The 13,836-nt window shown below is 40.3% G+C and overlaps 2 protein-coding genes across 2 annotated transcripts; both read left to right on the top strand.

The window, feature by feature from the left end:
• The first annotated feature begins 520 nt into the window (after positions 1-520).
• On the top strand, positions 521-3,402 carry hmx1 (H6 family homeobox 1). Its single transcript, XM_026169236.1, has 2 exons — positions 521-1,168; positions 2,468-3,402. The coding sequence occupies exons 1-2, from the start codon at positions 886-888 to the stop codon at positions 3,082-3,084; spliced, it is 900 nt and encodes a 299-aa protein (XP_026025021.1). The 5' UTR covers positions 521-885; the 3' UTR covers positions 3,085-3,402.
• Positions 3,403-4,820: 1,418 nt separating this feature from the next.
• Positions 4,821-6,480, top strand: hmx4 (H6 family homeobox 4). Its single transcript, XM_026169235.1, has 2 exons — positions 4,821-5,202; positions 5,338-6,480. The coding sequence occupies exons 1-2, from the start codon at positions 4,989-4,991 to the stop codon at positions 5,910-5,912; spliced, it is 789 nt and encodes a 262-aa protein (XP_026025020.1). The 5' UTR covers positions 4,821-4,988; the 3' UTR covers positions 5,913-6,480.
• Positions 6,481-13,836: the final 7,356 nt, after the last annotated feature.

Raw genomic sequence — 13,836 nt, 5'->3', positions numbered from 1 at the left:
GTACGATATGAAGTGCACAGCTTCAGATAAACATGCTTATTATCAGGAATATCTGAGCCATTGCGGAAAGTTTGGATAACCTTTGACAGCATTTATTTTCAAGGTGCAGCGTCTCGTGCCGTTTAGCACGGTTCAGTGCACTCATGTGTCGAAACATTAGGTAAAAAAAAAATCTACCATTCGGAGCACTAAATCATTTTATTTGGGATAAATGGGATAACTGAAACATTAGAATCTACAAGCTGCTGTAAAATACTTTCCAGATATTATAATAGGCCTATAAAATAATTAAACGATATGCATATAATATCTGTTTGTACAGTTATTGGATAAAGCGGGAATCTATTTGAATTTGACAAGTTAAATTCTATCCTTCTCTGTACTAAGTGGAGGGAGGTCAAGGCTCTAGGATGATTGCTTCCCTGCCGGATCTTTATTTTGATTTGAACCCTAATTGAGCCCAAAAAGAGAGTGCTGTTTCAAGAACAGAGGTCTTCTCTTGTCTGGATGACCTCGAGGGGACGGCCCTTACCGTGAACCCACACACACGCGCGCACGGAGTAGCAGCAGAGGCTTACGCACAAGACCGTAATTCTCTTTTTCTTGGTAACCCCCATTTGCTATTGTGCTCGTCCAATCGCTGGATGCCCTCGACTCATTAATCGTTTGACTTGACGTTTCACTATACTGCTACTTCCTTCTATCCATTTCGCTCTCCTCCTGTGGGCACCGAGGGATCGCAGTCTCGGCCATGACTACACGTCCCAACACAGCGCAAAGGCAGCATCGCTGGAAATGACTGCTTGGACTTTAGATTGCGTTGAGGCACGATCAAAAGAGAATCCATCGGCTTCTTGTGTAAAAGCATCGCGACATCGATAGATCATGCAGGAAAAACTGACGGTCACTCAGGCTCCCACTTCATCGAGGGCGTCGTCGTTTTTTATCGAGAATCTGCTGAGCAAGAGGCAGGATGTAGAGGAGTCGATGACCGATAGAAGTCGAGGGGACATCTCCACCGAAAGACAACTAAACGCATATCACACCGACACAAGCGGCTCAGTGCCCGACGTCAACTCATTAGCTCGGTCTCTATACCGAGACTCGCTGTTGCAGTGGTACCGCGAAGGGACTGCGTTCAACTTTAGAGCTTTGGAAACACCACACAGTAAGTATAGAACAGCTTCACGAGCCACGAGAACATGTTAAATATTGGTTAGAAAACAGTTCGTGCTTAAAATAAGTTAAAGGTCTTTTCACTTGCCCGTGTGCAGTGCAACAAGACATTTTTTAACTATTGATCTTACAATAATATATATATTAAATGTATTGGTGTAAGTTTTCCATATAGTTCTTTTAAAAAATATAGTTTCGCTTGATAAACATACAGAAAGTGTTCCGGAATGCGCCTAATGAGTCTTGTGGATCCGTACTTTGGTGTCAGGATTTCAGTCACATAGATTGACTCATAGAAAATACAAGCAAGTCACGAGTCACTTCTCTGCTCTTTAAATATAACCTAGATAAAATCAGCAAACTTGAAGCGAGTGAGGTGTGACACCCACACTTGTAACTATGGTTCTCCGTTTACTCATCCTTAGTTGACCGAGCTCTCCTATCTATAGACCACAGTAGGAGTATTAAAAGTCATCTTTTTTTAATGGTGAAAAAAGCTGGGGCATTTTTGAGCTGCAAAACACATGCAAGTCTTAACGTTTTCGTGTCTGAAATTCGTTCTCTATTGACGGCATGGCTGCTTGTCATGAGATCCATGGTACGGCTTGAAGATTACGCACACGGATTACGCACAAAAACCCAGAATACAAAGCAAAACAAAAACGAAGTACGGAACGTCGACATGACGCTTTTACGCACATGCGGTGGATTTGTGACACTCATATGCAACCTCAGAACAAAGTGCCCCACCCTTTGGTGTTCACAGCCAAATACGCTTATTTTAAAACTCCAATATCACCATACTGTGTTTACATGTAATGAAAGTCCCACATCAATACCAACAGCCAAACATTAAATTAGTATTTACTAGCATATTTGGGAAGATGTTGTTGGACTCTTATTTATATTTATAATAATAAGTATCATAATCGGGCCTGAAACCGCTTAGTCGAATGTATTATGTGTTATGCAATCCAGTCAAAACGCCTAAGCTTTGCCCATGCTTGTCCAAACTTTTGACAAGGGGTATACTACGACACACAATAAACACGATTTTTAAACAGGTGAAAATTTCACTTTTATTTTTGTTTTCTGGTGCAACAATAAGTGTGTCGACAGTTTGACTCTTCGAAGATTATCCTATGAACCAGTTACTATAAGAAACAGTTTGAAGGACGGTGTAGCCAGTTAAAAAATCTGACTGAAGATAACGGAGTATTTGGAGAATGTGTATCTTAATGTCTGATTGTCTTTTTTAAGCAAGTTCTTCTGTTGCATTGTCTCCCTTTAGGTCCAAAAGACAGTACAGGTTCACTAGATCCATGCTGCTCATTATCAACCAGCGACAGGGCTTCACCGGCTGTGTCTGAGCCGATAACTGAGGACAGCGACGAACCTGACAGGAAAACGGGCGACAGCAACCTCACGGAAGACGTGGAGGACGCGCAAAACGTTTCTGACGCACGTACAGAACAAGACGCTTCATCTGACGCAACTTTCGCCAGGAAAAAGAAAACCCGAACCGTGTTCAGTCGCAGTCAGGTATTTCAACTGGAGTCCACTTTCGATGTGAAGCGCTACCTGAGCAGCTCAGAGAGGGCCGGTTTGGCAGCATCTCTTCACCTGACAGAGACTCAGGTCAAAATCTGGTTTCAAAACCGGAGGAATAAATGGAAGAGGCAGCTGGCGGCTGATCTAGAGGCTGCACAAATCCCAAACTCTACCCAGCGGATTGTCAGGGTCCCAATTCTGTATCATGAAGGACCCACACCAGCACTGGGTTTCAGCTTAAACGGACATCCCGTTTCTCAAACCGTGGGAAGCTTCTCCAGCCCCATCAACTACCCTCTATCGACGTTTGCTCACTCAATGAGCATGCTACGATCGCAGATGACAGGACTGGTGTAAAGACTGACTTATCAAACTGTATGCTAATAACACAAAACCACCTCGTTTTTATTAATTGTGCAATAACCTCCAACACCGCCGAAAAGGTTGTCTGCACTCAAAGACAGTCCGCAGAGTCCATATGACACAAAGTAGCGAACCATCTTTATATGTCGGTGCATAAACTCCGACAAGAGTGCTGCTCTTGCATAGCATAACCCCTAATACAGTCAAGCATGGCAAGGCCTCCAGGGCAGCGGAGGCCGAAGATGAATACTGTATGTTTAAATACACACTTATTTTTGCAAACTTTTGTATTTAAAGTCACACATTTTTCCATCTTTGTCACTTTTCACTTAATAAATAAATAAAAAAAAAACAAGCACAAACTATCAGCATTTGTGTTGTTTGTAAACATATATGTGACAGAAACACTGCATTTTTCTTTTACTTCTGCCAGTCTAACAATCATCATGAAGGATTGCACACCTATGTATATAGGGAATGAAGTGGATCAGTGTGTTTGGAACAAAGCTTAAAGTGTTCCGGAAACAAAGTTAAGTTTAATGCAGTTTTTGAACTTTTGTAGCATCCGGCTAAACCTTAGCATGATCGCCTATACAATATACTATAAACCCTTGTGTGCCTTTATTCAAGTGAACTAACTAACATGTATATAATTACAATATATAATAATAACAATGCACAAAGGAGGCAGTGAGAGTATACAAAAGAGCACTACAGCCAAGCGAAACATTTGACTGAAACGCTGTCTGAAGACTTTGCTGTTCATTTGGGAGAAAGTAAGGTAATCAATATGGAAGAAAAAAAAAATCACGTCTAAAAACGTGTTTTCACAGCTTAAGATACGTTTCTGAAGGTGAAATAGGTCCATTTAAAAGGGTGCAAATGAAAAAGTATATATGAAATATGCAAAAGTAATAAAATTACAGAAAGCGTAATTAATACAAAGTGAACTCTAACGGGAAGCTTTATTATTAGCTACATCTGGAGCGTTTTAATGACAAAAATGTAGCCATCAGCAATAAAATAGGCGTTAATTACAAAATACAGAGGCACACTGAAAACAGTCACGATTTTGTGAATGTGGCGTGATTTAAATCAAAGTATGTTTTTGGTTTCTAATTAATATTTTACTTTTACTTAAAAAATGCTATTCTATATAAAAGCTACAGAAAATGCATCAAGCCACGATTTGCAAAGACAAAAAGCTAATATCCGAATTCGAGAAGATTTTATTTATTTATTCATTTTTTTGTTGGGGGGGGGGGGGGGGGGGGCGTCAACAAATTCCTCAGATAAACACGTACTGCTACATTAAGCCAGTCTCGTTTCAGTCAAATTTGATATTAAGCTGACAAATACTTAAATATTTAACGCTCTGAGCACGCAAATCACACTCAAGTAGCTGCGTGGCCCACTTCACAAAAAGGGGGGTTGAAAACTACAATAAAAAAAAACCGTGTCAGAGCGTACCTAGTCTACTGTATATGCTGTAAAATTAAACTGCTTGATTATCCTGGGGAATCCCTGCAGGGCTCCGGACGATTTTCCTCGCAGCAGATGCATGAAGATGAGGGGGAGTCAGAAAAGACTGGGGGTTGTTGGTCTAGGCACAACATCACTTTCCAGCCCCCCCCCCCCCCCCCTTTTTCCCTGCCATTCCTGCGCTGTTATTGGTCACTGCTAAACGTTTCTTTGGGCCAATCAGCAAGGACACAGCGCTCCATCCTGTGTGTGTAGCAGCGACGCGTACAGAGCACAGCCAGCCCAGCAGGCTCTGCTCAGTGACTGCTGCTATGGTGTATCGAGACGAAGTGGTGAGATTAACGTCCCGGTTTAGAGTTAAGGACGAATAGACTCGAGGAAGTAAACAAGAGAGGACTTGGAGCGACTTGGAGAATATGAACAAAGCAGAAGCACCACGTCGCCCGACCGCCTCTCTAAAATTCACTATCGACAACATCCTCAACCTCAAGACAAGCGGCAGTAACTGTGACACTTGTCAATCCGCCGGATCGCAGGATGAACTGGCCACAGCGATGCGTAAAGACAGTTTTCATCACGAAGAGAAAGGAACTCAAGCCAGACAGGACCCGGACAGGCTCAACGACAGTGGTAAGAGCTTTGAACCAATTTCTATCTGTGTTCATATTTACGCACAGCTCGCACTCGTCGATAATTCAGTTTAACGTGACAGCAGAGTTTGAGTAATGACCACAGTGGGTTAATCAAAGTGTCATTTTATTGCAGAGTTAATCACAGACTGTAGCGGATCAACGGAAACGGTCGTCATCAGCCGCGGGAATCAGAGGAAGGTGACGGAGGCGCGCTTCGAGAGCGGGGACAGCAGTTGCGATGACAGCAGCTCTCCCACCGCAGCCACAGACCCCCACAAAGGAGGGAGCCCAGGCAAGAAGAATAAAATGATAACGAAAAAGAAAACACGCACTATTTTTTCAAAGAGACAGATTTTTCAGCTGGAGTCTACTTTTGACATGAAACGTTACCTGAGCAGCGCAGAGCGCGCCTGCCTTGCCAGTTCGTTGCAGCTCACGGAGACCCAGGTAAAAATATGGTTTCAGAACCGTAGGAATAAATTGAAAAGACAAATTTCTAACGAAATCGAGGGACCAGTTAGCGATTTCCCCGAGACTGGAAAGCCTGTGGTGGTGGGGCAACTCCCGGCTTTGTACAAAGAGAGCAACCTGCTGGGGAGATGCCTGCTGCCCGTGCCTCTGCCCGTGGTCTACCCGGGAAGTAGCACGCCTTACCTCTGCTTCTCAAACGCCAGCAAGTACTTCAGCCTGTATGAAGGGGACGTATGATGCTTTTAACAATTCCCTGCAGTGAAAGAGACACTTTTAGTGGTCTGTTGCCAACTTTGAAGCATTTAAGGTGGTTTAGATGGAGGAGACGGCTCTGCGGCCTTAACTGTTGAGTAAGACTGCAACTACAGTGGCAGGGGAGTAGTTACATATCACATACAAATAAGCGGATTCAGTATTATTTATTTTCAGTCATCTGTGGGTTTTGTAGAGGCCTGACACGAAACCTATTGTTACACATTGCCCTGTACAGATCAATCTCAGGCTACGCTAATGATAGCCCGAGGGAGGCCCAAAACAATATAATTTAGATCATTTTATTGTTTACATTATTATTATTATTGTTATTATTATTGACAAAAGCATATCCAGCAGCCTAAGCCACCAAAGAAATTATTATATCCGATTTGCATGCATTTCCTATATCATAAATGAATTTTGAATTTTACTGAAATTATCTTTGTATTTAAATGAATGTAATTAACATTTTATTCTGTTTCACGCATGTGTTTTGTTTTTCTGAATATTTTATCATTCTTACTTTGTTTCACGTTTGCCTGTGGGCCCATTACACCTTTTATTGAAATTGTAATTAAAATATCTTCAAGAAATATTTCACAGAATTGATTCAGTGTTTTGCAGTGACCCTTGTGTTTCGGACATAAATTGTATACAGTTTCACAAAACTGTATATAATACGCTATGGATGCAGTTGTTGGTTAATTAATTTTCTCAATATCTTTGCTAAGAGGATTCTGTAGGACCTATTGACTGAAAAGAAATAAAAAACACAGCTGCAAAAAGGTAAATCATGCAAAAGCGTAAACATGTGGCCTCTGTAAAAACCACTCAATGTAAATTTGTTTTAAATTACACCAGGCTGCTGTATCCTAACCTCTATGGGTGAAAGGACAAGGCTTAGGCAAAATAGTGGCACACTAACATAGATAATTTGTTAAATTTGGAGGGCAGTACTTTATACTACATTCATTTTAAATACCTTACAGCCAGCTGAATATTATTATTATACTGAGTCATAAAAGACAAACCATGGAGTAACAACCTCAGTATGTCTGGGGAAAAAAAGTGTCACTTTTATCTTCAACTGAATTAAAAAAAAACGGCATATTAGAGGCATAACTACAAATGACAGTAAATGAAATTGGCAATACAATGTGAGACTAATTCTGTTTTACCTTAAGAAAAAAACTGTTTACATTGAAGCAAAGTGGTTACACATTCAGACATTCCCTTCTGTTTCTGTAGGTAAATACTTCAGGTTACACTTGGTTACGATGTGCTATATCAGAGGAGAAATAACATGAGACTAATCTTGTAACTTGCTGAGAAACTAAAATATTTTGGAAAACTTTTGACCCAAAGATGTAGAGCTGACAGATGTAGATATGAGGTGAAGCTCCTCCTTCCCCATTTGGTTATGACAGAAAGCCTACCTAAATTCTCCTTCTGTCCAGCGCTCAGTGTGCAAACCAATGTACACATATCTCCATCATGACTTTAAGCATACACAATGGGAAGCTTTTCGCCCACTCCCGTGAAGCCAAGCCAAGGCTCTTTCCTTTTGAGTTAACTTCTTTTGTGTCAGCTGTATTAGCAAGGGGATATTTACACCCAGGACTCCAGAGTGAATTAATGCACTTCCCCCAAAACAGAAACAAGGCTATCTGCTTTCTGGAGTTCTTATTTCTGAGATAAGATGTCTTAGCTGTTTAAATTATATAGCTAACAAGAAGGAAAATAAAAAGAGAAAGTAACTGGTAATGATCCCTAACTACAGCAAATAACATGTTTTTTAAATGGCGATATAATATGCATTTTCAGAATTTAAAGCATGCATTGTGGTATACCTAACAAGGTATAAAACGATAGTCATTGTCTAATACTTGTCTTCTGTTAAAGGAAAAAATGATGCAAAATAATGTAAAAAAAATTAAATCTAGATTTATAGTGTTTTTACTAAAAAACAAGTAACATTTGTCTGCAAAATATCTTAAAACACTGTGATGGTGTTTCACAGGGTAACATTGTGATGTTTCAAATCTTATGATTTTCCCAAGACCAAAGATAATTTGTTATTTCACTGATGCTCGCAGGGAGTCTGAGCGTGCCACAAGCATAATACCCTTGACTTAGACTAAGTGGTCCATCACAGACAACAGAAGAAAACATAATTGAAAACAATAATTTGTCAAAAACAATAATGGCATTTTCTCCACTAACAAAAATTCTCGCTCTGCATTGAATGAGCTGAAAGTGAGCTAACCTTATCAGTACTGCCCTTTGACCCCCACGGGGCACTTTGCTGAAACACTTAACCTGCACATTTATAATAGCATAGGCCTAAATCATACCGAGTAATCTATACTATCTACTACGGAGGTATAATCACATAGTTAAAATGAAGTTACTTAAGAGAAAAACAGGCCACTATGTGTTCATTACCGATCCTCTGTGGCAAATAAAGGAATCTCAGAGGCATTCACATCTATCATTGTGTGTGATTCAGACATCGACTCCATCGAGTGTGTGTGTTCACTGAAGAAAAGAGGCCTGTTATGTCTGGCAGGCTGTCTCGTGTTTCAGAGCTGCTGGAGAGTCACACTGCTCCGTACCCACAATCCCCAGCGGCTACCAGCTCAGACATGACGGCGGACTGTCAAGATACGAGGTGTGGCCAAATGGTATATTATTAACCTTCAAGCCATAGTTAATGGAGAAGATCATGCCGTCTTCAAGGCACCAAGGCTTTCAGCTGTTGGACTGTAGAGAATAAAGTAAACACTTTGATAATCAGCTTGATTTGTTATGTGTCACATACATAAACGCACAAATTGAGTTCAGTACTTCTCATAAGAAGTGTTAATTGCTTCCACCACTGTACTCGCTTCATTTTGTCACTCTGTCCTCTTCTCCCATTCTTACTGTGCTTCCCTCTCGCCTCTTGCCCTGTCATAGCTCATCACAGTAATCTGCGCACTGAAGCCCGACTGTGTGCGCCTGTGACTGAATGAGAGGGACTGAGCAGGAGAGTGTGTAACACTGAAAGAGATGGAGGGGGAGAGGGAGAGATCACTCAGAACCAGTTGATGAGTGTGTGTTTGTGTTGGAAAAACTACGATCACATTTGTATTTCTGCATGGGTCTGTGCCTCTCTATAGCCGAGGTCTGTTTGGTCAGGAGCGAGGAAGTGCTGTCTCTGTTGGATGGAGAGCAACTCCAAGTGTGTGTATGTGTGCGCACATTATGCCTGTGTAAAGCTCTGGCAGCTCCTTTCTGCATGACTAGGCAGGGGCCCCTTTCTTAGCTCGCCTATTACTTTAACCTCTGTTGACCTCTCGCTGTCAACTGACAAAGGTCATCGCCCAGGATGATGGGAGAGCCCATCCATTAAAGTACAGAAAAGACTGTCACCAAAAGATTTCACATGGGAGATTTTCTTTAACTGAAATTCTATTTTTGGCTTCATAGGGCAATGGTGTGGGTTTGTCACAAACATTTTCAACACTTTTCCAGGGAAGTAAAACTAAAGGGGAAGAATAATATTCGGTGAAAAAGTATTCATGCCTCTGAGCATTCAACAATTCTGCCAAAACAAAATAAGAAAAGAAAATATTTGCAAAAGAGTATTTTTATTTGTGCTCTCCAGCCTCAGTCAGCACTGCAAAAGTCTGCAAATGGATTCTCTGGGGAGTCCCAATGCCCTGTAGGGCAACCCTACACAAAAACTTCATGACACAGCACATTGTAAAGTAAACAACAAGGCTATTAGTTAGAGGTGGAAATCTGAGACACAAGATCTGTGTATGTGTCACACTTAAGGACTGTTTGATGGCCTATTGATCTGCTTATTTAGACACCCCCCATTCCATAATGCAAATTGCTTGAGGAAATTGAATGATGCCGAAGGGGATGAACTGAGATAAAAGCAAATGATACAGAGACAGAGATAATAGGCGAGAGAGTGCAGGGATGAGGGAGGACGAGACCACATTGGAAGGTGTCCAATATTTAATTGTAAGCCAAGCTAAGTGAGAGAGTGAAAACGCTCATGAACTAAATGAACTAAGTGACACTACGCTGGAAAATGGGTTTGTTTTAAGTTTACATTAACACTGAAATTTATACCAGTTTTCTCTGCGTCATCCTGGTTAGCTGCAGCTTTTTGAGAGTTCTGTTTTGCATTTCAAAAGCCCGAGTCAAACTAGCTGTGCTATGACTCATTCACTGTGATTAGATGCTTACAATGAATGAGTTGCCCTAACTTAGTCGGCACTTTAAAAGAGAACAATTTTGCGTAATATTTTTAAGTTCTGGGAACTAATTACATTTGCAGTGTTCGCCATACTTGGCTTGACATATTTCTTACAATTTGTTAACTCAGTTTTACCTCCAGGATGGCACGGTGATGCAGTGGTTAGCACTTGGTTCCATCTCCTGGGGTCTGTACATGATTCTTGCTTTGTTTGCATGTTCTGTTCATGCCTGGGTGGGTCGCCTCCAAATAGTCTTCCTTCCTCTTACACTCAAAAGACATGCATTTTTTGTAAAATTGCAGTGGTTAGGTAACTGTAAGTGTGGGTGTGAGAGTATGTGGTTGTCTGCTTTAGCCCTGGGATAGAACCCAAGTCAGATGAGTAATTAAGAAAATGGATGGACGAATGAATGGATGGAGATTTTAGATAAGGAACTTCCTGGTTCTGCACGAAGTGAAAAGGTACTTGCCAAAATTCATAAAAATTCTTACCTTATCCTGATTAATGTCTCATTTATTTATAAAAATTGTTTTATTTTGATTTTTAAATAAATATTCTAAAATCTCTGCCCATTCATCCATTTTCTAATAAAAATGTGAGTTTTTAATTTCATGTTTCTGTTTCATATAACACACACACGCACACACACACACACACACACACACACACACACACACACACACACACACACACACACACACACACACACCAGAGCATATCAATTAAAGAACATCATCTCTAACACTCTCCCTCACGTCCTGTCCCCTCACACACCCTTGTCAGGATAATGTGCCATTAATCTACCACTGAAAACACATTATAGGCCAATCAATAGGTACGATGGAAGGATAAAGGCAGAGGAAAGAGGAGAAGGAAGGAGGAAAAGGACAGAAGACAGGGCAGGGATATTCAGAGTCTGGGGGGACATCTCTGAGTGAGAGTGGGGGCATCAACACTTATCCATAGCCCCAGAGAATGAGCTCCTCTATGTGTGGACATGGAATACTCTGTGTGGTTTCATGCTTGTAGTCAATATAAGTCCATTAACAACAAATACAGTTGTTAGAGTGTCCTAACTTTTTTTTTTTTTTTAACTCGTTCTTCCTGCTTTCCATCTTTTCACAAATCAGCATTACCAACAGTCTGGCTGGACTTCATTTCAATGCCTTATTCTTAATTTTACTCATGAAATTTTATATTTAAGCCTGTTTAATCCCTTGGTTTTAATTAAAGGTTTATGCGTTACTGTCAGTGTCCTGGTTTTTGGTCCCCAGACAGCTAAAACGAAGCTTATCAACATTACATTGTAAACATGGTAGTTACTGGGTTTTTTTCCCCAAGACAACCGTTTGAATCAGTCAAAATTTTGAAATGTCATTAGATCTACACTTGCGCCACAAATATTTGTCATATATACAACACATATAAGCCCCAGAGCTCCTGTTAATTCATGTTCATGTTTACAGTTTGACAGATTATAGGAATTATACCAATTAATAAAACATCCCATTTATTTTAGGGGCTTAAATGAAATTGAAAATAATAGAACTGTGGTAACCAGCAAAATAATGAGACCATCTAAAGAGTTTATGAACCTAACTGCAAATGTATTCTTTCAGGTATGATTGCTGCATTAACAATATTTTTTGTTTTGTTTTTTACTTCCCCTTGGTAGAAGATGATGAGACAGGTGAGGATATGTCCTAAATCTTGGCAAAACTTTTATTTTGGAAGAAATATTATCCAAACATGTCAAAGAGCTGTACTTAACTGTTCCAAAGCCTGTTACGTGCGCACACATACATACACATAGATGGTCTATAACACCTTAAACCGAGAGGTTCATTCAGGCTTCCTGCACACACCTTGATGATCATGTACCACAAAATGCGGTCATGCAGATCTAAGCAGAACAGAACATGTAGTGTGCATGAAGCAGAGCTGACCTGCGTGCCTCTATAGTGACATGACACACGAGAAGTCCCAGGAGACCAGGGAGTAACTGGCCTGCTGCCATTTACAGCGTCACTTGATGATGCTGAATAAACAGCTGCAATGAAACCCAGTCCCCAAAGAACAACCGACCACTATGAAGATCTTAAAGAGGCTAGCGAAAAGAACAAAATTTAGGCAATAAAATGGCAATCTAAGAAACCCACATCCAAACATTGGACGGGGAACACCAAGATATACTAATCCATGCTATCTGCGCCATCATTAAATCCAAAGAAAAAAGCAGCAGGCCGCATTTGGCACAGTTGGCACTGAAGAATACCAGATGGTTATATTTTATACTCTTTCATTTTAAAGAATTGGTACAATGTAGTCTAGGAGCAAATAACTAAAACTAATTTAACTCCAGGGGAAAAAAAGGTATAAAAAAAAAATTTACGATCTCACTTTGTTGAGCAGACATTATCGTACATGAGGTGTTGAGTCGATAGCTCTCAATAGTATCTACAAAAATATTGTGAAACTGACACCCTACTTCAGCTCTGATAACTTAACAATGTGCATATAATTTATTATGTGAATTAATTTTAACTGCACAATTAGGAAAATACTTACATTAAATTTCACTGCAAAATTACATTGAAACACTTCATGAAATAAGAACATAAAAACATGATTAAGTAAAAAAATACATAGGCAGAAAAAGTTATGGCATTGTCATTGCCCAAGCTACACTGATTTCTCTGTGATGACGAACAGCTCTCCCAGTTTTAATGTTGTGGCACATTGGGTCTCCAACAACAAAGCCTAGAGGAGCAGTTTCTGGTGTTTTGCCTATGAGTGTTTCTCACCAGTTTACTAGCTGATGTAGAGAGTTCACACAAAAGAAGCGCTTGTTTTATCATAGATAAATTCTTGTTGCAACTAACATTTAAACCAAATTGGTACCTTTAGAGTTTAAACTGAGCCTTCTTGTAGTGAGTGCAATGAAGAAACACTAAGAAAGAAGTTTATTGGCATTACATATGTTTAGCTGTTATTCTGATGAAATTGACAAGACATTTATCAAACAGTAAGAACGCCATCTCAGAGTTAGAGATGTTGTGGAGTTCTACATCGATACAACAGATATCTGCTTGGGTGCAGACTCGGACATAATTATCATTTTCTAGTTTTACATTTAGTCCAGTTTGAGTGAAGTTCACTAAAATAAAGAGCAGCACAAGCATTAGAGCAGTGAAGCTGGCTTAACAGGTGTTAAGGTGGACACAGCCGTGTGTAACGAGTTCCTCGGTAGTAGATGGTTAAGAGTTATAGCAAAACGGTGTAATTCAACATTATTTGTGAATTCAAGATGTGCACAGACATATCGTTATCGGAATATGTGATTATTTGTGTAGTAAACATCACATGCTTAAAGGACTATGAAGTTCTCCTTTCAACAGCTCAAAACAGTATTCAAGGTATGTGAAGAATGTAGAAGCATCTTAAATAATGTATATACAGCCAGTCGTCTTCGTCCCATGTGAAACGTTAAAGTTGCAACATGTGTCCACCCATCTCAGTCTCTTGCCTGCTTTGAGGTGCCTGAGCACTATGTCAGCCGTTGCTTTGGCTCATGACAGCTCTAATCAGACTGGAAAGGTAAAAGGCAAGAAGCCAGACAAAGGTTGAACCCGGTCCTCCAAGCTAGAGGG

Source organism: Astatotilapia calliptera, chromosome 6 (genome assembly GCF_900246225.1).
Source record: "Astatotilapia calliptera chromosome 6, fAstCal1.2, whole genome shotgun sequence".
Lineage (NCBI taxonomy): Eukaryota > Metazoa > Chordata > Actinopteri > Cichliformes > Cichlidae > Astatotilapia > Astatotilapia calliptera.
The sequence above is the reverse complement of the archived record's forward strand: the minus strand, read 5'-3'. Positions and strand labels throughout refer to the sequence as shown.